The sequence below is a fragment of the Mus pahari genome, chromosome 18 (assembly GCF_900095145.1).
Source record: "Mus pahari chromosome 18, PAHARI_EIJ_v1.1, whole genome shotgun sequence".
Lineage (NCBI taxonomy): Eukaryota > Metazoa > Chordata > Mammalia > Rodentia > Muridae > Mus > Mus pahari.
Genome location: NC_034607.1, coordinates 38,192,283 through 38,213,495, shown reverse-complemented (window position 1 = coordinate 38,213,495; position 21,213 = coordinate 38,192,283). Strand labels below are relative to the sequence as shown.

At 44.0% G+C, this 21,213-nt stretch overlaps 1 protein-coding gene across 2 annotated transcripts in view; it reads right to left on the bottom strand.

Moving 5' to 3' along the window:
* Positions 1-4,150: 4,150 nt before the first annotated feature.
* Positions 4,151-21,213, bottom strand: part of Clip4 (CAP-Gly domain containing linker protein family member 4) — an 81,605-nt gene continuing 64,542 nt past the window's right edge. For both annotated transcript variants that reach the window (XM_021217769.2, XM_029531389.1), the window contains exons 14-16: positions 18,374-18,438; positions 12,747-12,819; positions 4,151-6,214 (exon numbers count right to left, since the gene is read on the bottom strand). In XM_021217769.2, the coding sequence (XP_021073428.2) occupies positions 5,893-6,214; positions 12,747-12,819; positions 18,374-18,438 (460 nt within the window). In that variant the 3' untranslated portion in view covers positions 4,151-5,892. The remainder of the gene's footprint in view (positions 6,215-12,746; positions 12,820-18,373; positions 18,439-21,213) is intronic.

Sequence of the window (21,213 nt, the reverse complement as noted above, 5' to 3'; positions counted from 1 at the left end):
AAGAAAAGAAAGAAAAGGAAAAAAAAACTGGTAACTCACCCCATCTGGGGATCAAACTCGTCCTAACTAGAGCCTATCAGGCTCTACAACTGTGCAAAATCATCTACGTCGTGAAACATTAATATTTGGGATCACCCAGGCCTCTACAGCCGAACTTAATGCAGATTTGTGAGCATTCCTGTGACAATACTGGAGATCGGTCAGAGCAGATGATGTTTAAACCAATAGCTGCCAATACTCCAAACTCTCTTCCACGCTCCAGGTCCTCCTCAGCACACCACGACCTCACACTTTCTTATTGGAAACGTTCGATAAAGTGGGTGATGGGACTCACCACTACTTTCTCATTAGGGCAATTCTAGACAGACAGAGAAAAAGATGAAAGGAAAAAAAAAAAAAAGCCTGCCCTCCTTGCCTCTCCCTTGACAAAGGGAAGGAAACAGAAAGATATATTTCCATTAGACATAATGAAACCACATTTAGTGGCAGAAACGTGGGCTTGTCTACTCTAGTCTCCCTATGTGCATACTCGGGTACAAAGCATTCGTAAAAATTGTAATAGAAACTTTTTTAACCGTAGGTAAAAGCATCACACCACACTACAGTGGACTCCTAACACATCCGATAAACTTGGTCAGCCCAACCATGAGACTTTTAATTCCACAAATTTTCTTGCGGTGTCCTTGACACTTGACCTCCTTCAATCCTTCTCCGCGCCCCCCCCCCACCTTCACAAGATTCTCCAGCTCCACTTCATGTTAGGCTGTGGGGTCTCTGCATCCATTACACTGCTGGGTGAAGCCTCTCTTGTGTCAGTTATGCTCGGATCCTGGTGTAGTCATTAACTAACCTAGACCCATAGGGCCTCATGAAGACTGAACCACCAACCAGAGAGCATGCATGGGACAGACCTAGGTCCTCTGCACATATGTAACCGTGGTGTAGCTTTGTCCTCATGTGGGACAGTAAAACAGGAGCAGGGGCTCTCTCTGAGTACACTGCCTACCTCTGGATCCCTTTCCCCTAACTGGGCCACCTTGTCTAACCTCAATAGAGGAAAACACACCTAGTCTTACTGTACCTTGATATGCCAAGGGTGGCTGTGATATCCATGGGAGGAGGGGTGGATGGGAGGATAAATGAGGGGGGGGGAATAAAAGGAAGGAGGTGAAGCTGCATTCAAGATATAAAGTAAATAACTTAATAAAAAAGAACACAAAAAGAAATAAAAAATAAATGACTTTTGTATAGACATGCTTCGTACACTGTAAATGAGGACTGATGTACCCACCAAAGGACCTTACTTGTGTTATAAGTAAGCAAATATAAAGGGCATGATGTAGTTTTAAACTTTTCTATGGGCTCGCAATGGTGTGTTATATATTGAATGTCTCTGAGTCTATCATCTAGGTAACAAATGTCTGACCAATAATTAAAAATCACTCAGTAACATTTCTCAATTAAAACGATCCTAAATGCTACATTTCTAGCCATTGATCAATGGATTTAAGTACTATTAGCACAAATTCTAAACAGCTTCACATTCAAAACTCTAAAATGAAATTATTTAGCATTAGAGACCAATGTGTTTGTGTTGTGTGTAGCTTTGCTACCCAGCCTAAGCTCCAGGACAGACCCAGCCTCACTTAAATCCACTGATAAGACATACATGTGCGCACACACACATACATACATACATACATACACACATACACACATACATACACACACATACACACACACATACACGCACACACATACACATACACACATGCACACACATACACGCACACATACATACACACATACATACACACATGCACACATACACACACATGCACAAACACATACACACATACACACATGCTCACACACACACACATACACACACACACACACACACACACACACATTATTTTCAACTGGCCTTCTGACACAATTGCTGGGCACCACTATCTCCCGCCTGGAAAAGCATGCCCTTATCAATATTCTTATCTCTGCACCTCCCACCTGCCCTAACTTCAGTTGCTCAGTTGAATCTAGTCCCTGCTAAATATCCCTGACCACCCTGCTGTAGGAGCGGTCTGTGTGGCCACTCCGTTTGGAGATCTCAAGTGGCTGGTCACCTTTTCTCCATCAGAAGCATGGTGAACCCTGCCTCTCCTCTCCTTGAGCCTTTCTGTTTGTCTCCTGGGACCGGAAGTCCCGCCTATCCCTTCTGCTCAGCACTGGCCCATAGCTTCTCTACTGACAGATCAAGAACCAATAGGGAAACAGGACCTTAGTATCAGCACTGCCCCTACATGTTTGCACTTTCAAGGGATACAGTTCACTCGCTCCATGAGAATGACATAATGTCATGATCAAAACTGGCCACACCACAGACAGGACGCTGTCTCGGTGGCCCTGTCTTCCCCTTCCTTCCCTCTGCTACTTCAGCATCTTTGTCTCTTCCCCCTCCTCCAGGAGGTTTGGAGAAGAATGTCCTCCATAGGCTTTTGGGTTTGAACACTTGGTCCCCACATGGTGGTGGTGGTTGAGGGAGGTTTAGGAAGTCCTGCCTTGCTCATTTGTTCTGTTTCAAGCTCGCTGTCGAAGGAAGTCGGCCTCTTTAGTGTCCTGTTCCTGCCTGCCTGTCTCTCCACCACCATGGTGGTAACTGACTCTAGTCCTTCCAGAGCCATAAACCCAGATATACTCTTTCTTCTTTAAGTTTCCAAGGTCAGGGTGTTTGTTTTATCACAGCAACGGAGAGGTGACTAAGACAAAAGGGCAGAGCTGGTAAGGGCAGAGCTGGTACGATGCACAGGAACCACTCTTGTCTTCTTCCCTCCCGACAAATGAGCCTGTCCCATGACCTGATCTTTCTGTATCACCTCTGTGATGCTCAGCATTTTACTCCATCGATGTATTCCACACCTCTTTTTGTTCAACAGGCTTTGTGGAGCAGCAGGCAGGTGCTGGGGACTGACCTCGGTGTGAGGATGAACTGATGGCCGAGGCTATCAAAGTCCACCCCTCCATCCAGGGCCGGAATGGGAAATGAGCAGAAAGGCGTGTCTTCTGGAGAGAGGTGAAGCATGTGGGATATGAGTCACGGGAGCAGCCTGAGAAGTGGGGGGGGGGGGGACCGTGGGAAGTGGGAGGAGCATAGGGGAGTGATGGGCATGGGACACTCTGAGTCCACTTTCACCTGTAAAGGAATCACTTGAAATAGAACATTTTGGACACTAAAAATCACCCCTCACAACTTCCTAACAATAACAACAATAACGAAAAAGGTAAAGCTTTACCACCAAAGTTCCAAGTATTCCATCCTGCTCTGGGTGGACAGTGGACTACAGCCCTCAGGAATGAAGAGCAGGTGACCTTATCAAACCATAGAATCACATTCTTGAGCAACTCCTCCTTGATGCTGAAGAAGGGTGGCTAAAGTCATAATTCTTGGTGAGTAAAAAGCATGAAACTTTCTGGACATGTCAGAACCAATGCACTAATGAACGGACTCACATCAGCTGCATCTGTCCGCACACCACCAAGCCAGAAGAAGTGAGGGAGGGGTCCACATACCCACCCACCCCCAAGTCAAAGAGCTACTGGCAGTTGATGGCTGCTGGGGCCATCAGTTTTCTTCAAGGGAGGTAGCTCTTGGGAGGTTGTCTGTGTTCTAGTAGATGGCCCTATACCCGTACCCATATGGGCACTGCTAGTTAGAATTAGTGAGTTGTTAGAATTAGTGAGTGAGCTGGGCGTGGTGGCACACACCTTTAATCCCAGCACCTGGGAGGCAGATGCAGGCGGATTTCTGAGTTCGAGGCCAGCCTGGTCTACAAAGTGAATTCCAGGACAGCCAGGGCTATACAGAGAAACCCTGTCTCGAAACACACACACAAAAAAAAAAAGAATTAGTGAGTGACATTGCGGGGGTTGGGGAGCCATGGTGAGGGCATCAGAGACGAGCTACAATTGGGATGTAGGGAAGATATGACCAGAATACATTGCATACATGTATAGTAATAAGGACCTTTAAGAGTCTTTGTTATAAGGGACAGGTGAATTCTGAGCCCTTATGACAGGGATGGGAGCTCAGAGCACACAGACCCTAAGACACTGAAAACAGCTCCAGAAAGGGTAAAAGACACGGCACCGCTCCAACAGCTTCCCTTTTTATTAATATTCAAGAAGTGAATCTGAATGACATTTAATAAGCAAAACGCAAAAGGAAAACACCTAGCTTGCACATATAGCATACGTAAGCATATACATTATATGGATTTAGTAATCCCCATCTAAATGGGAAAAGAACAACCTTTTACCTCAAAAATAACATCATTGTTGGCATTGCTGTCTCTAACATACAGTACTGAATACTATTTATTAACAGGAAGAACTACAGACTCACTACAATCGTGGATTTTATATTATGGTATAAATAGCTCTTAAGAAATCATCTATATAGTAAAATAAGTTCACTTTTAAATTGCAGCAGTCATTTTCTTCAATCAATAAAAATATTCCTGGATTATAAAGCAGCTTGAGTTTGCAAATATATTTCAGGAAAATAACTCTATTTGAAATACCACACTTTAAAAAAAAAAAAAAAAGGCAACAAAGTGACCAGATTTAGATTTAAGATAGTATACTGCAAAATATCAGAATAGTGTATGTCTGAGCAAAAAGCAAGTTCCATTTGGAAGGATATTTTTAATTTCATAAAGCAAACTGTTCCAATATTAGTGTGGTAGTTTCAAGTCTAAATATTTACAATAGTGGATAAATTTTTACACGTAACAGGACAGAAACTTCAATACATAACACAAGACAAATGCATAACATTATTATATCACTATCATGATGTTTAGTTTAACATGTGCCCAAAACAATGACCGACCAGCCGTGGCTCTGCAGCTGTGTAGTGGGCACAACTCAGCAGCTACAGTTAACTCCCAACCCCACCCCAAGCCCAGACACCATGAACATCCACACGGATAACACACCCTGCCCAACACATTTTAATTTATTCTGTGAAATACTTCTTTAAAGTTTTTTTTTTTATTTTTATATCCCAGTAGGAAATGAAGGCAAAGTCTCAAAAAGTAAAAAGTGCATCATGTGTCAAAAGTGCTGTGCATGTTGGGGACTTAACAGAGTTAAATGAAGTGTGCAAAAAAGGTTCTGCCCTTGAGCTCACAAGCCTAACTGCAAGTCTCTTGTCGTGCGTTCTGGTGGGGCAGTCGAGCTGCCGAAGGGAAACCTGAGGCCACACTGTGTGCTGAGGCACGCACTGAGTCAGGAGACCCATGTTCAAGCACAGCTCTGTTACCCAGCCAGTTAGTGGTCCAGGTGAAGGAAATCTCTGTGGTTGTCAATGGGTGCAAGGCAGAGCCAGGCATCACCCACTGCCCGCCCTCCTCCTGCTGTCTAGTGCCTGCTCTCTAGGTACTTTTTAGTAACAGACCACAGAGGATGGAAAGGAACATTCCAGAACATCTGGACAGGAAAAGGGTCATGTGAACATCATGAAGCTGGCGGTGAAAACTTTCACTCTGTGAAGAACATATACCATGTGCAAAAATGAAGCCCGATGGCAAAAGAACCACAACATACATATTGCTAAGTAGTGCAGTTTTTTTGTGTTTTTGTTTTTGTTTTTGTTTTTTGTCCCCAAATTTTCTTGGGACCTGAAGTTTTTTTAAAAGTGCTCATTCTGATTATTTTCAAAAGAACCATGACCCTCAAAGTTCATATCTGTGTTCCTTTGGAGATTTTTATGAAGATCGCTCTATTTTCAGCTTTTACATAATAGCTAAGTAAACCCTTTGTCATAGACCCTATTTTTCATCTGTTTTTCATATATGTATTCAGAGAAGCTCGGCGCTTTAGGCGGTTAGCTCAACAATTCTCATCGATGAGCTTTGACCCACTAATCCCGCGGTAGGTCACTCGGCTTGGTCTAACCAGCACCCCGTAGTTCGGCTTACAGGTGAAATAGCGCTTGTCACCCACAGCGCCGTCATTTTTCCCCCTGGCACTTCGGAGCTCCAGTCCAAGCCAGATGCCCGAGGCAAAGTCCGTGGGACCCACGTACCTAACCGTGGCCATTTCGTTAGAGCTCGTGAGCAGGACCTGAGACCCTTCGTGGAGCTTCGCGGTCCCCTCCAGGCCACCCGCCGTGGTGGAACTGCTCCAGCTGCGGCGCAGGGTGGTCTTGGTCCTGTCCAGGGGGAAAAGAAGAACTAGACTTAGGTACTGGAGTCACGGGACACAGTTTCCACATCCGTTCCTGCTGCCACCTCCGCATTCACATAATTTACAAGAGAGAAAAGTTTATGATAACTTTATTTTTATTTTTATTTCTGAGCAGTTAAGTAATAGTTGTTTTTATTTACTTCGTTTTACTTTCCTATCTTTCAGAAGAATCTTAATTGTAGGTAGATGTTCTGAATGCTCTTTCTTTTTGTTTTTCTATTGTCACAGATAATAGCCTTCATTTTAATGTCATCATTTCTCCTTAATTAAATATAAAAGGCAATTTCCATTCTTACAGTAAAAGAACATTTGGAATTTTTTCTTTATTTTTGACATTATAATTTTAAAAATTGGAAATAGCCATATTAGGAATATACTTCCAATTTCTAAAAGTTTTTCTCTTTTGAATCTTTTAACAATACCCATAAAAATATATATTCACACACACACTCACACACAACACACGAGGGGGGAGGGGGAGAGAGGATTTCAGAAAACAATTAGGGAAAATACACATAACTTTAATTAGTGTCAGTAAGTGAAAGAAAAGGAAATGGTAAGTGAATGTGATTTCACTTTAAAATATTTTTACATTAAAACAATCTTAAAACCTACAGCTTTAGAAAATAAATTTTAGGTAAAGATATAGGTCTTTCCCATGAATTCCAGCTGCCTTCCCTTCTGCTGGGAGGAGAGAGTCTGGGCTCTTCTCAATACCATTCCTGCCCTTCTACAACACAGCATCTCCTACAGTGTAGGTACCTCTTAGCACCTGCCACTCACCTGACTGGAACAAAGCCTGACCCTGGACTACCCCCAGGGCCCCTCCCCTCCCCTACCCGTACTGCCCCCAGGGCCCCTCCCCTACCTGGACTACCCCCAGGGCCCCTCCCCTCCCCTCCCCTACCTGTACTGCCCCCAGGGCCCCTTCCCTACCTGTACTGCCCCCAGGGCCCCTCCCCTCCCCTCCCTGTACTGCCCCCAGGGCCCCTTCCCTACCTGTACTGCCCCCAGGGCCCCTCCCCTCCCCTACCCGTACTGCCCCCAGGGCCCCTCCCCTACCTGTACTGCCCCCAGGGCCCCTTCCCTACCCATACTGCCCCCAGGGCCCCTCCCCTCCCCATACTGCCCCCAGGGCCCCTCCCCTACCTGTACTGCCCCCAGGGCCCCTCCCCTAGCCATACTGCTCCCAGGATCCCTCCCCTAGCCATACTGCCCCCAGGGCCCCTCCCCTACCCATACTGCCCTCAGGGCCCCTCCCCTATCCATACTGCTCCCAGGACCCCACCCCTACCCATACTGCCCCCAGGGCCCCTCCCCTACTTGTACTGCCCCCCGGAGCCCCCTCCCTACCCACACTGGCACCTCTCTCTGTCCATAGGAGGCAGTTGACCCTGATATTCATAACAGACACTGTTGCCCTCTCACTTGGGAAGTCCAGATGGTTATTTAGTGCCTGCCAAGGGAACCAGGGGTCTTCCACTTCAAACCCCTAGTCTCTTCTTCCCTTCTTTTCTCTCCCCTCCTGTCCCTCCCCTTCCTCCCCTCCCCTCCTCTCCCACTGCAGGCTGTGGCACTGCTACCCAAACTACTTAAGATCTTCCTACTGTAAAGCAGTGCCGCCTTCTTTCACCCTTTGCCTTCTTTTCAGTATTTTTAGAGGATTAACTGGTTGTGTGTTTGAGTGCATCATGTGTCCATCTGTCTGTACATGTGTCTGCTGAGAAAGCATGGGTGCTGTCTGCACTTCCCACGTACTCTTTTGCAGCCATTCTCACTCTGAACTCTCCCATGGCTGGAAGCCATCAAGTCCCAGCCATCCTCCTGTCTCTACTCACCTTAGAGCTGGGGTTATAGTTTCCCAGTATACCTGACTTGTGTGGGTGCAAGATCTGAACTCCAGTCTTCTTGATTGTGACACAAAGCTGAGAAGGCTCTAACCCCCTGTGCCACCTCTCCAGCTCCCATTTTCTACACTTTTAAATATGCTACCACACACAGTATCTTGTTTGGTTCTATTAGGCACCCAGTAAAAACGAAGACGATTTAAAATTTATAGCTAGGACGCCAGAGCACAGAGACTTCTAAGCCATGCCTTCCAAAAAATGAAGAAATTATAATCAGGAAATACTTTTAAAGCCCCATATGGCAGTGCACATGTAATTCCAATGCTCAGGAGGCTGAGGCAAATTGTTCAGGCACAACCTCAGCTATGCCGTGTGAGATCTTGGCCAGCGTGGGCTATATGGTGCAACCCTGCCTTAAAACAGAAAATAAGGAGCCAGGCAAGGTGGCTTACGTCTGTAAGACAAGCAGCCAGGGGGCTGGGGTTAGGGGATCGGGAGTTCAGGGCCCGCTTGGACAATATGAAGAACTTATTTCAAAAAGGAAAGAGGGGCAGAAGGAAGAAAGGAAGTGAACGGAATCAAAACATTTACAATTATTTATCTCATCCAATGTAAAATGCAACGCATAGAAACAATCGTTTACTGAACACACAAAAGCAACCTAGGAGTTCTAGTCCCTTGGTCTCCAAACTCATACCGAATGGGTGCTTTTTTGTAGCCTGACGAAGCTGCCGACATTTTCCAGAAAAATCATGGCAATAGGCTGTATTTTCTGAACACTCACCACGTGCCTGGTGCCTGCCTCATACAATCTCAGCCTCACACGGCCAGGACTTTCACTGTCTCTGCTTTCTACATTTGCTCTGAAGTGATCATTTACTCCTATATGAATAATTAAAAGTAAATAGCACCACGGTGATCAGTCACCAAGAACCCCCTTTCCAACACAGATCCCTCCAGGCGAACACCAGCAAGGCGGCAGAACCGTCCAACTGGCACATGGCGGAGACCTGCCAGTGTTCCCACCAACGGTAATCAGAAAACACTGCACCCTCACACTCCATCATCAACGCGCGGAAAGAATGACTATGGTTTCAACAGAAGCATATCTCCAGTCAGGACTGAAAGCACTGTACTGAGCAGGAGGGGAAAGTGGGTGCCTTGTCTTCTCATCTGAGTGGGAATCCTTCATATTTTTCTCCACTTAATAGGACGGTGACTTTCGGTTCTCCACAGCCAGTCTTTATGGTGTATGTTTCCCTCCAGTTTTTATCACAAACGGTCACTAGATTTTTAACTTAAATGAACAAGATTTTTAACTTAAATGAACTATCTACGGATGGCATGATTCTGTGTATGAAGGACCCCAAGATCTCCACCAGGAAACTCCCAGAACTGACCAACATGTAAAGCAAAGTGATAAGCTATACATCAGAATATATACATCAGAATATATACATCAGAATATATACATCAGAATATCCAAACCAACACCCTTCCTATTAAAGACAGGCTGGTAAGGAAATCATGGGGACAATCACATTCACAAGTCAACAAACCAACCAACCCATGGCATCCACATACACTGAAAACCTTATGACCCCGAAGAAATAGAAGATGGAGAGACTTCTCATCTCATGGATTGGCAGGATTAATATCCTAAAAACAGCTACTGCACCCAAATTAATAAACAGATTCAATGCCATCCACATAGAAATTCCAATGCAATTCTACGCAGAAACTGAAAACAAACTACAATCTTAACATTCACATGGAAATTAAAAAAAAAAAAAAGGCCCCAGATATCCAAAGATATGCAAAACAAAACAACTGTGAACAATAGGAACTCTGCTGGAAGTATCACCATTCCTGACTTTCAATTATCCTAGAGAGCCATACTGAAAACACACAGCGTTGTTGGCACACAGCCAGCCGCCACACTGAGCAGGTGCAGGAGAACCAGGAATCCAGATATATCCAAGCCCCTGGTACCTACAGCCACCTGGGTTCTTACGAGGACGCCAAAATACACGCTGGAGAAAAGACAGTGTCTTCAACAAACAGTGCTGAGAAGACCAGATGCTCACATAAAGATTGAAAGTTGATCCTTCTCGCATCCCCTGCACACAGATCAATTCCAAAGTGGATCAAAGATCTTAACGTTAAACGGAAACACTCAGAGGGCTGGGAGAGAAGAGGACAAAGTGTGCTTCAGGACAAGGGCTGAGGAGAGAGAGGACTTCCTGTCGGGAACCAATGATCAACGGGGGGGGGGGGGGGGAACTGCAAGGAATGAAAGTTTCTGTATCTCAAAGTAAACTGTTAACCCAGTGAAGAGGCAGCCCACAGGCAGAGAGCGGCGGAGATAGAGATGGACAGAGAGAGAGAGAGAGAGACAGAGATAGAGATGGACAGAGAGACAGAGACACACGGAGGTGGAGAGATAAATAGATATGGATAGGTATAAAGAAAGACACAAAGAGATAGATTGATAGATATAGATAGATAGGTGATATAGGGATGGATATAATTTTATAAATATAATTGATATATATATATATTTATCCAGAAAACAGACATCCCTTTTAAAATGTGGGCAATGGAACTGAACAAAGATTTCTCAGAAAATGCAATGGCTAAGAAATATTCTTTCAAGTATTCACCATCCATTCTTTGCCATCAGGGAAATGTAAATTAAAGCTACTTTGAAGGGCCTGGAGAAAAGGCTCAGAAGTTAGGAGCGCTGGCAACTCTTCCAGGGGATCCAGGTTCAATTCCCAGCCCCCACGTGGTGGCTCACAAGTCTGTAACTCCAGTTCTGAGGGATCTGATGCCCTTTTCTAACCCCATTGGCACCAAGTATACAACCTGTACACAGACACAAATGTAGGTAAAACGTTCACAAAACAAAATCTTAAAATAACTATTATGAGTTTCGTTATTTTTAGTATTTTTACTTTTAATGTTTCCTGTATTTTACATGTACGGACGTTTAGCCCGCTTGTTTGTCTCTGTGTCAGTGTGCAGTGCCTGCAGAGGCCAGAAGTAGGCATTAGAGCCCCTGGGACTGGACTCAAACACAGTGGCAAGTTGTTGTGTGGGTGCTGGGAATTGAACCCTGGTCCTCTAGAGAGCTCGTGCTCTTAACTACTGAGCCACCTCTCCAGCCCCAGTTTCATGTTTCTTGATGGATAAGATCTGGGGTAAACGAACCCTTATGCAGTGTTGGTGAGAGTTCAAACAGGTGCAGCCACTATGGAAATCAGTACGGCAGGTCCTCAAGAAATCACAACTGCAACTATCACGTGACCCAGCTACACCTCCTGGGCATGTGCCTACTACGTACGTATTCATCTGTGTCTTGTTGCTAAATTCACGGTAGTGAGGATGTGAACCAGCAAGATACCAATCAACTAATGAACTGATAAGGATATGGTACTCCTACGCAATGGCATTTTATTCATCCGTAAAGAAAAATTAAATTGCGAAATTTGCAGGCAAATCAATGGAACTGGAAAACACGACACTAAGGCAACCCAGGCCCCAAAAGACAAATATCACCCGTTCTCATTTATATAGAGATCCTAGCATTGGAACTTTAGAGCCGTTTAACTTGGAGTGCCTATGAAGCTGGAAAACTATAAATGGACCATTGGTGGGGGTGAGGGAGGATTTTCAGAGAGGCAGGGGTAACAGGCGAGTTTATACGAAGATAAAATAGGCTCAGTGGATTTAAGAAAAGAAGACGTGAATTTGGAAGGGAGTATGGGATGGGTCTAGAAGGGAATAAGGGTAAATATGATCAAAATATACTGTGTGCATGTGACCTTCTCAAAGAACTCATAAAACATACTTATCCATAAGTTCAATTTCTTGCTATTGCTATAGGAAGCAGGTAAGTGTTACCAGCTGTTTCTCATGTGTGCAGCCCACCATGGGCACTGGGCCCGCTGCTGTGTCCTTGCCAGGGGGCAGCACTGTGCCTCCTCCTCAGTTCTCTGTTGGTGTCATCCTCCTGCGGAGGGATTCTGCCCCTAGAACCCTCTCTGTCCAGGCAGTCTCTTCTCAGTCCTGTCTTCCAGTCTGCCTAAGAGCTCTTGAATATCTCCAGTGCAGTGGAGCATAAAGTCACTGTCCTTAATCCCTCGGCTGTCTGAGCAGGAAGGCCAGTTTCAAACTCCGAATCCATGATGTGTTTGAGGAGTGTACACTACTAGGGGGAAGCCAAAGCATTTAAAATAATAGTAATTCTGAGAGCACCTTATGCAAATGGGCCTTATATTTCTTTATTTCTTGCATGCATGGCTGAGTTTATTAAATCAGATCTGATTAACTCAGTAGACAGGAGTTCAAAATCAACCTCTGACCCAATGAAAACACAACGTGAATTCCCCTGGCTTCTATTCGCGGCCATACTAACCTCTTAGAAGAGAAGACACACACAGTGGGCTGCTTTTAGCCACTTGTGACATGTTTAATTGAGCTTTTAAAGGAGGGAAGAAGAACTCAACACACCGGTCACACCTTCTCTCTTACGTGCTAACATTCTACCGAGCGGGGTGTACGATACAAAACTCCATTTCTCTTCCTTCACAGAATCCTGGCATGCTCATCTTGAAAGGCAGTTTTCTAAGGCTTCTCAATACTCACTTGGCGAAAGCATTTCTCCTGTTAATCTCTTTTTGAGAGGAAGCAGAGGTGGTGCTGAAACTTCTCCTAAAACCTAAAAGTGAGAGTGAAGGACAGAAGAGGAAAATATGTCACATGTTTTCAGCCTTTACAGTGAGTTATTTTTAATCACTTCTACAGTGCTCCATTACATCAAGAGGTTTATTTGTTTGTTTTGTTTGTTTTATTGTTTCCCGGAGAAAACTGCTATGCAGCCGTTCTTCTAAGATAAAAATTCTCCATCCTGTAGAGAACTGCCTTCAACTCAGGAAGTAAACAGCTCAAATCTATCAGGAAGTCCCTGAAACTGACCAGATACAATATGCCCCTCCCTCCCTGAGCATGCACAGGTAGAAGAGACGGAGGCCTGACCCACTGCCTGACAGCCAGTCTGCCTGAAAGACATGAAGACTACCTAAGCTGATGGAAAGAAACGCTCTCCAGCCTGTTGATCTGCCTGCAGGCTGTGCACTGTACTCCAAGTTTCTAGCTTTCATGAGCCATCCGTCACCCCCTCGGGGATGGGCTTTGGGTGATGCAGCTGTCCCTGATCACTTCCACTCCTATCAATAACCTATCACCCATATTTCTGTAAGTGGCCTCAATAAAACTCATTGGTTCACCAAGATGAGCCTTGGTGATCTCCTTACTGTGGTGTGTTGTCAGTTCCTACATAGGGAGAGTAAACACCTGTTCACATCTCCCAGGGAAGCTGCTAGGCATCACACAGTGAGATGAAGGCACATGCGCACCCAGAACACGGCTGCAGGTTAGGTTTCTAGACCATTTCTCATCTTAGCCTTCCCAATCAGGCTCTGCTCTCACAGAGATAAGTGATGGGCACAGCATGACTCTCAGAGTTTTCTCCTATAAGATTTCTTAAAGACCAAATAATACCAAATCACACACTGATAAAGTGGATTCCGTAAATGATGAAATATTACAATCTTAATAAGTATATAAAAATGGTGTTTTTTTTTAAACTGTCATAAAAAATATTCCAAGAACAGAACACTGGACAATAAACTTCAGAGCTCCTCATTGTGCCCTCCGCCCATACACAAAAGTTCAAAGATTAAGAAACTCCCCCAAAAGGTAGACTTTAAAAGAGAAAATTTATTTCCAATTCTGGCAAATCAGAAGTGCTAAACAAATCTCTTGGTTAAAATAACCCCAACTTAAAACAACTATAACTTTATAGAATATACTGTTGAGCTGACTCAAAGTCATACCCACCCCACCCCACCCCCGTGTGTGTGTGTGTGTGTGTGTGTGTGTGCACATGTGCACACGGGGGACACACCCCAGATCCCCCCAATGTACAATTTCAAAGAGGCCAAACCATAAAAAAGGAAAGAAGCCAGGAGAAGCTGCTAGGCACCCAGTGTGCAATCTCATCTTGTACCACAGGGCTGCCCCTTGATCCCTGTGTATTGGACTTCTGAGTGTGTACACAAGAGCCAGGGAAGGAAGGAGCAAACCTGGTATAGGGGGACCCTAGCAAAGGCTCTGGTAAAGGAGTTTACGCTCACTCTTATCTTGAGGCAAGACGCCAAATGAAACAATGGCTTTCTTTTTCTTTTTTCCCTTTTATTGGACATTTTCTTTATTTACATTTCAAATGTCATCCCCCTTCTAGGTCTCCCCTCTGGAAACTCCTTATCCCACCCTCCTCCCCCTGCCTCAGTGGCTTTCTTAGCAATGCAAAGCTGGAACTACTGAATTCAATTTTGTAGCCATGAGTAAATTCATGCTATCTATGTAACTAGAAAAAAAAAATACTACAGAGAATATAAGCTAAAGTAGTTCTGGGGCAGTAGAGCTTTGGGGAAATAGAAGTCAGTGTATCTGAAGGCATCAAAGCACTGACATCTATAAAATTCTAATTAAGCATTTCTCAGTAATAAACTAGAAAGTCACAAGAGGAGGAGACATCATAAATCAGACTCAACAGACCCAGGGTGTAGAATTAGACATAGCAAAGCTTCCAACATTAAACTAGTTAGCACACAGTGATGGATAATACTTAAGATGTTAAGGACATGAGAGCCGAGCTTGAGCACAGATGGGAAAATGAATAGCAGTGAGATGTGCAAAAAGAAAAGACATTTGGATGGTTATTAATGGGGCGGCTGGATCGAGCAGTGGAACAGACACAGTTGAAGAGAGAAACAGGAAACGGATAACGCTAAAGGCACGTCACCAAAGGGACAAGCTGTAGCCAACAGGAAATGGATAACGCTAAAGGCACGTCACCAAAGGGACAAGGTGTAGCCGACACAAGACTTGCTTAGATGCCCATCTCCAGATCTAGGAAGACGCAGAGTGTCAAACAGGATTAACAAAAAGAAACTTCCACCTGCATATATCCTAATAAAACTGCACAGTACAAAGGGAAGACGCCTTCAAAGAATCCAAAACTAACAAAAAGGCAAGATAAACCTCCTACAACAATGAGGATTGCTCAAACACTGGACTTCTCATCCTACAGCAACGAGGATTGCTCAGACACTGGACTTCTCATNACACTGGACTTCTCATCCTACAGCAACGAGGATTGCTCAGACACTGGACTTCTCATTCATGACAGCAGCCAGAGCTTCTGACTACAGGGAGAAAGTTCCAAAATTCTACATCCAATAAAAATGCCACTGGAAGTAACAAACAACAACAAAATGTATACACAGGCAAAAAAAAAAAAACAACCCAAAGTTATCCTAAGAGGAAGTTATGAATATGGATGAGCAAATATAGAAGTGAAATAAAATAGTACAGAAAAACTATTATAATGATGTCTACTTTCAGGGGTGCTAAAATAGAACCATGACATCTCAGCTTCTAAGGATTCAAATTGTATAGGAAGAGGGTACAAATGATTGACTTTAAACAGTGTGAAGTGTGTACATTAAATGATCTATGATAACTGCTACGTAGCATATTCAGAGTGCAGCTCATACACTGTAGGGAAGTAAAGAGTGCAGGAAAAGAAAAGGTAGGAACACACACAGAACAGAGTCAAGCAGGAAGCAAGAGCTGGGAGTGGTGGTGCATACCACAATCCCAGCACTGGGAGGCAGAAGCAATGAGAGGAGACCTCGCTGGGTTCAAGGAATTCTACATAGGAATTCTAAGTTAGCCAGGACTATGTAAAGATGCTGCATCAAAAACAAAATAAAACAAAACCAATAACAACAACAAAAACAAAGACAACAAAAACAGAAAACAGCCACCATTTATGACTTAGGTTAAGGGAGTTTGCTGTGCAATCATGAAGACCAGAGTTCAGATCCCAGCACCCACATAGCAAGCAAGCATACAGGAAGCACCTATAACTGTACTCTGAAGAATCCAACACCTTCTTCTGGCCTCCGTGGCACACAGAACCCCCCAACACAGGCTCATCCGCTCTCAAAGAGACATACATAAAAATAAATATTTAAAATAGAATGGGAACTAAGTAAAAGCATAAAGAACATTGCTAATACATCAATAATAGCAATAAATTAAAATGAATGGAGCTCTCAGAGTAAAAGATAAAGACAAGCAAACTTATTTTTTCAGCTGAGGTTTTTCTGTGTAGCAATGACTGTCCCGGAACTCGGTCTGTAGACCCGGCTAGCCTTGAACTCACAGAATGCATACCCTTAGCATACATTTTACTAAGTGAAATTACAGTTAACTCAACACAAGCAGGACCTAGACAGTCAATCTGTAACTAGAGGATTATGAAGGGCCAACAGGATGGTAACATGCACCCAGATATGCTAAACAAAAGGACAACTCATGTTCCAGGCAGGACAGAGTGACATTTTATCATCCACTTAGAATAATGTGACACTCAAAACCTATGAGTTGCTTATTTATGGAACTTTCCATTTAATATTCTCAGATGGTGACTGAATGGAAGTAATCAGTTTCACAGAAAACAAAGGGGGGGTGGTGTCACATAAGTAAGTGGAGAGAAAGTCCATGCTTATAGACAGAAGAGTAGTGAGACCAGAGCTTCCCAACCTCCTCAAGGTCCTAGCGTGCTACTATAGGAATTTCAACAAAATGATCATAGAGTTTATGTCAGAACAAAAGAAATCAAGAATAACCAACACAACATCAGTGGATAATAAAGTCAGAGGACACACACATACACACATACAGACACACACATAGACACATGTACACAGGATCATACACACATACACATGCATACACACAGACATACACACACATGCACAAGCACAATCACATACATGTGCACACACACACATACAAACACATGCACACAGATACACAGAGATGTGTACACACACACATATACATCCACAGCAGGGGAAGGCGACACAGACACATGGAGAAAGCCCCTGTGGTGTTGGAAAGTGCCAGTGGGACCCATCCACCTAGAAGTCAGAATGGACACAGTACCACACATCATCAGGAAGGTCCCATTGTAGCATGGCCTCTAGAATGGGGATACCACACTTGAATGGGCTGACTGCAACTGATATGCCAGGGTAGTCATTATACTAATATCTTCCATAAATAGTCACCCACAGATGGAAAGAAAATCAAACCCAATCCTTACCACACACAGAGTCAATTCTGGGTAAACTGACAAATATGAAACACAAAACCAAAATTAAAAAAAGGAAGGCCCAGGAAGGAGCATTACAGTTTCTGTCCCTGGGGTATATGTGTGTGTGTGTGTGTGTGTGTGTGTGTGTGTGTGTGTAAATTCTTAAGATAAAAAAAATGCAAGCCATGAGATGTTTTATTCTTTGAGTACATAAAAATTAAAAAGTCTTTTCACCAAAAGATGCCAGAAAAGTGAAGATATGTCATGAGCTGACACATATTAGTAACACATAAACCAGTGAAAGATGCATTCCCAAAATATAGAAAGAAACCTACAAATTACCAAGATAAGCAAATCACCCAAAGGAAGAACAAGCAAGAGCTTTAAACAGAAAAAAGGCACTGCACAGCTCCACAAACCAAAAGCTGAGAAGACCGACTGCTCTCACACTAATTAAAGACTAGAAGACGTCAATTAGGGTCACAATGAAACACTGTTTAAATCTAGCAGGGCAGCAGGAACAGGGCCTAGTCAGTGGCTGAGGGGAGCATGCAGTGCCATCACCTGCGTCTCCCAGGAAGATGGAGGGTGTGGCAGCCACACTTACCAACCCCAGGGCCACGTGTGTACGTGTGCACAACAGTGTAATAATAAAAAGCAGGATGCAGCAGAAATAAGCATCAGCTAAAGCGTCAGTCCCACGGAATGCTGAAAGACCAAACAGCAGAGACTGGAAACAAAGCGCTACTTACTGATACATGGTTGCAAGCAGCAGAACAGAACAGAAAACCAAAGGAATCGAGAATACGCAATCCTAGGCTGGCAACCTTAGCGTGGGAAATACAAAGGGAGGCAGGGGAGAGGGAGCGGAGCACAGAGCTGGGAGGCGGGAAACTGATCTGCTCTGGGCTTACTTGCAATACAGCCGCACTTCAGACACTTTGATAGAAACATATTGATACAGATATTTAACAGTTAAAATACGTTTCAGTGAGAGAAAGTGAAGAAATATTTTAACTGGGTTTGAAAAACATAATCTTACCAGGATAAGAATGATTCTGTTTATTTGAAGATATTTCTGAAAGCGTATCCAGGGAATCTGATAGCCTATGAATAAAACAGAGCACACCATGTTAGGAGGAACTGTTCTTCCGGGTAAGGTGGATTCTCACCTCACAGTCGCTTTCATGTCAGTCGTTATTGGTATCTTATACCAAGTTTAACAAATATAAGATTAAAATTATAAAAATATCTCTAATTCTATTATTGGAAAAAGAGGCTGTCCAAATTTTTGCATGTGTATAATTTTTTTGGTAATATAACCCAAGGCCCTCTCTGCTGGACCCTACCCACCACTGCAAAGGTCACCTTCCCAGGGAGTATCTCCTTGTGTTTTAATATTTAAATCATTATTTTTAAAAAGCCAGGTCCCGAAAGCCTCATTTTTCTTCAGCTGTTTACTGACCTAAATCTGCAAGACCTTCATCTGCTAAACACTTCTCCCAACACACTTTTTTTTCCATCAAAAAAAAAAAAAAACCCGCAGTCCCTGGAGTGTGTTCACCTGCACCCTGTAGGTCGTGCGCATCTTTTACAGAGCACACAACACATGACAGTTGAGGAGAGGCCAACGGACAGAACCCCCTAGTAAGCAGCAGACACTGCGATGAAGAGGTGACGGACAGAAGAGAGGAACCTACTTAAGGAAGTGACTGGTTCCTTAGACATAATTCTAACAGCAACATAACAAGAATGGGATGTTTCTGAGGACCAGTTAGTGAGTGCGAGTTTCCTTAGACTGTCTTTAAAGAGTATTCGCTGATGTTATTAACCAAGACAATCTACTAAATGAAAATTGTATAATGACAGATAGATCGGGAAGTCTATTCAAACAGAGGAAGTCGTGTGGGCGGATCCTGGGACAAGCACAAATTTTTAAAATGCCAAGGGGAGAAATAAAAAGCCAGCTATGAGGCTGAGGTGAAGCAGTAGGGGTCACAGTGTGACACCAAGATAGTCTCCCACAGCCCCTAGCGTAAAATCTTCCAATCTTGAAGACTAACGGGGGCCTTTAAAGAGCTCCAAACTGGCTTGGGTTGGGAATGCCTTAAAATCGGAGACCCTGTCTGTTTTGTTTGCTCATAGAATGCCTAGCACAGCACAAAGTACGGAAAGACACTTAATAGTATTTGATGCTGATGAATGAGACAATCAGAAGATGACAGGAAGACAGCTGGATGGAGACTGGTTCATTTCAACAGAGCCCTGGTTCTTTAAGGAGTGGGGGTTGCTTTCAAACACTCTACCTTGGAGAAGACCAAACAGAAAGCAAAAGAAACAGGGAGTGAGGCCATGTGCACTCTGTAAACACAGCAGTGAAAACACAAAACTACAGGGTCAAAGTGACTTCACGAGAAAAGGCAGAGAAAAGGCTGCTGCAGGATAAAAAGCACAGAACTGGCAACGGGGCTCACTGGTACCCACTGTGCCTGACACATGCCCAATCCTGCACTCCAGGTAACTGGACGTGAGACAAACCCCAGTCCTTGTGACTGGGAGACCAAACAAACTAATGCATGATAGTGTGTCAATCACCTGCCAGACACAGGTTCAGAGGAGACTCACGGAAGCCCAGTAAGTACTCCAAGAGCTCGCTTCTGACTCCAGATAGCTAAAGATTCAAATCCCCTGTAGCATACAGTTGGCATGAGCTGTCAGGGCCTGATGTCCTTCCTCTGTGGATTGGGGACAATTACAGGGCCTGCCTAACGAGATGCTTTAGGTCACTGATCCAGGGACAACTCTGAGGACGGTGTCAGCTAAACACATGGGCCTAGGAAAGTCAGGAAACTAAAAAAGCCAGGCCAAGCTTAGCTCTTCCATTACCCAGAGATGCAACTTCAGCTCTGCTACTTTTTCTCTGGAAAACTATTTTCCCACCTGTAAGGTGGGAAATAAACATAGCAGCTCATGGATCCTTGGGTCTGTAGAGGACAATGGCGTATACCACTCAGGTGCTCAAGATACAGCCTACCATTAAATGCTCGCTAAGAGTTGATGATCCTTAGGGTTATTTCCCAGCTCACCTGGCCAGGAACTTATTAGGATCAAGTGAAACAATACTTAGTGAAGACCTTATAAGCTACTGTATGCTGAAGGCCTCACTGCTGTAAAGAATAATGTATCAAGAACACTGAAAACAAAGAGAATTAACACCAAGAGGATAGGTAAGGAAAAGAAAAAAACTGAGGGAGAACATGATTTAAAAAAAAAAAAAAAACTTCAATTTGCCCAGAAACCATCAGCATCCAACTAAAGGGGGACTAGTAGCAACTCCCAGGCCACCAACACGGTTCCAGTGTCATGAGTGTGACTACACCACATTTGTTGTATCTTGCCCAGAGATTATAATCCCCTTTTCTAGCCTTTGTCTCCCAGCTCCACATTCCATTGGAATGTCATAAGGACCTGTGTTTTGGATAAGCTTGCTTTTAAAACCCAGAAGGAGGTGACACATAAGTGCACTGCCTTACCAGGAAACACTCAGGAGGTCTGTTACATATAAATCCCCGAGACTTCACTCCCCCCCCCCCCGGAGAGCTACTGCCTATCTATTTTTGAGAACTAAGGAAATCAGAGGAAAAAGCCATTTTGGTTCCATTAGGTTTGTGGGAGAGTGAATGGGTGCCTGCTGGCAGGAAATTTAATGTAGTTAGGATGTGACTGGAGCAATCAGAGAGCATTTTTACTTTTGTTTGCATGACGGATTAAGCTTGCTCCTCGCACTGTTCTTAGCTGCAAACGCCACTACTAATAGCCTGCACACACTCATAGGGTTTGCAAATGAGGAAGAAAGGAGTTTTTTAAAATTGCAAACCCTCA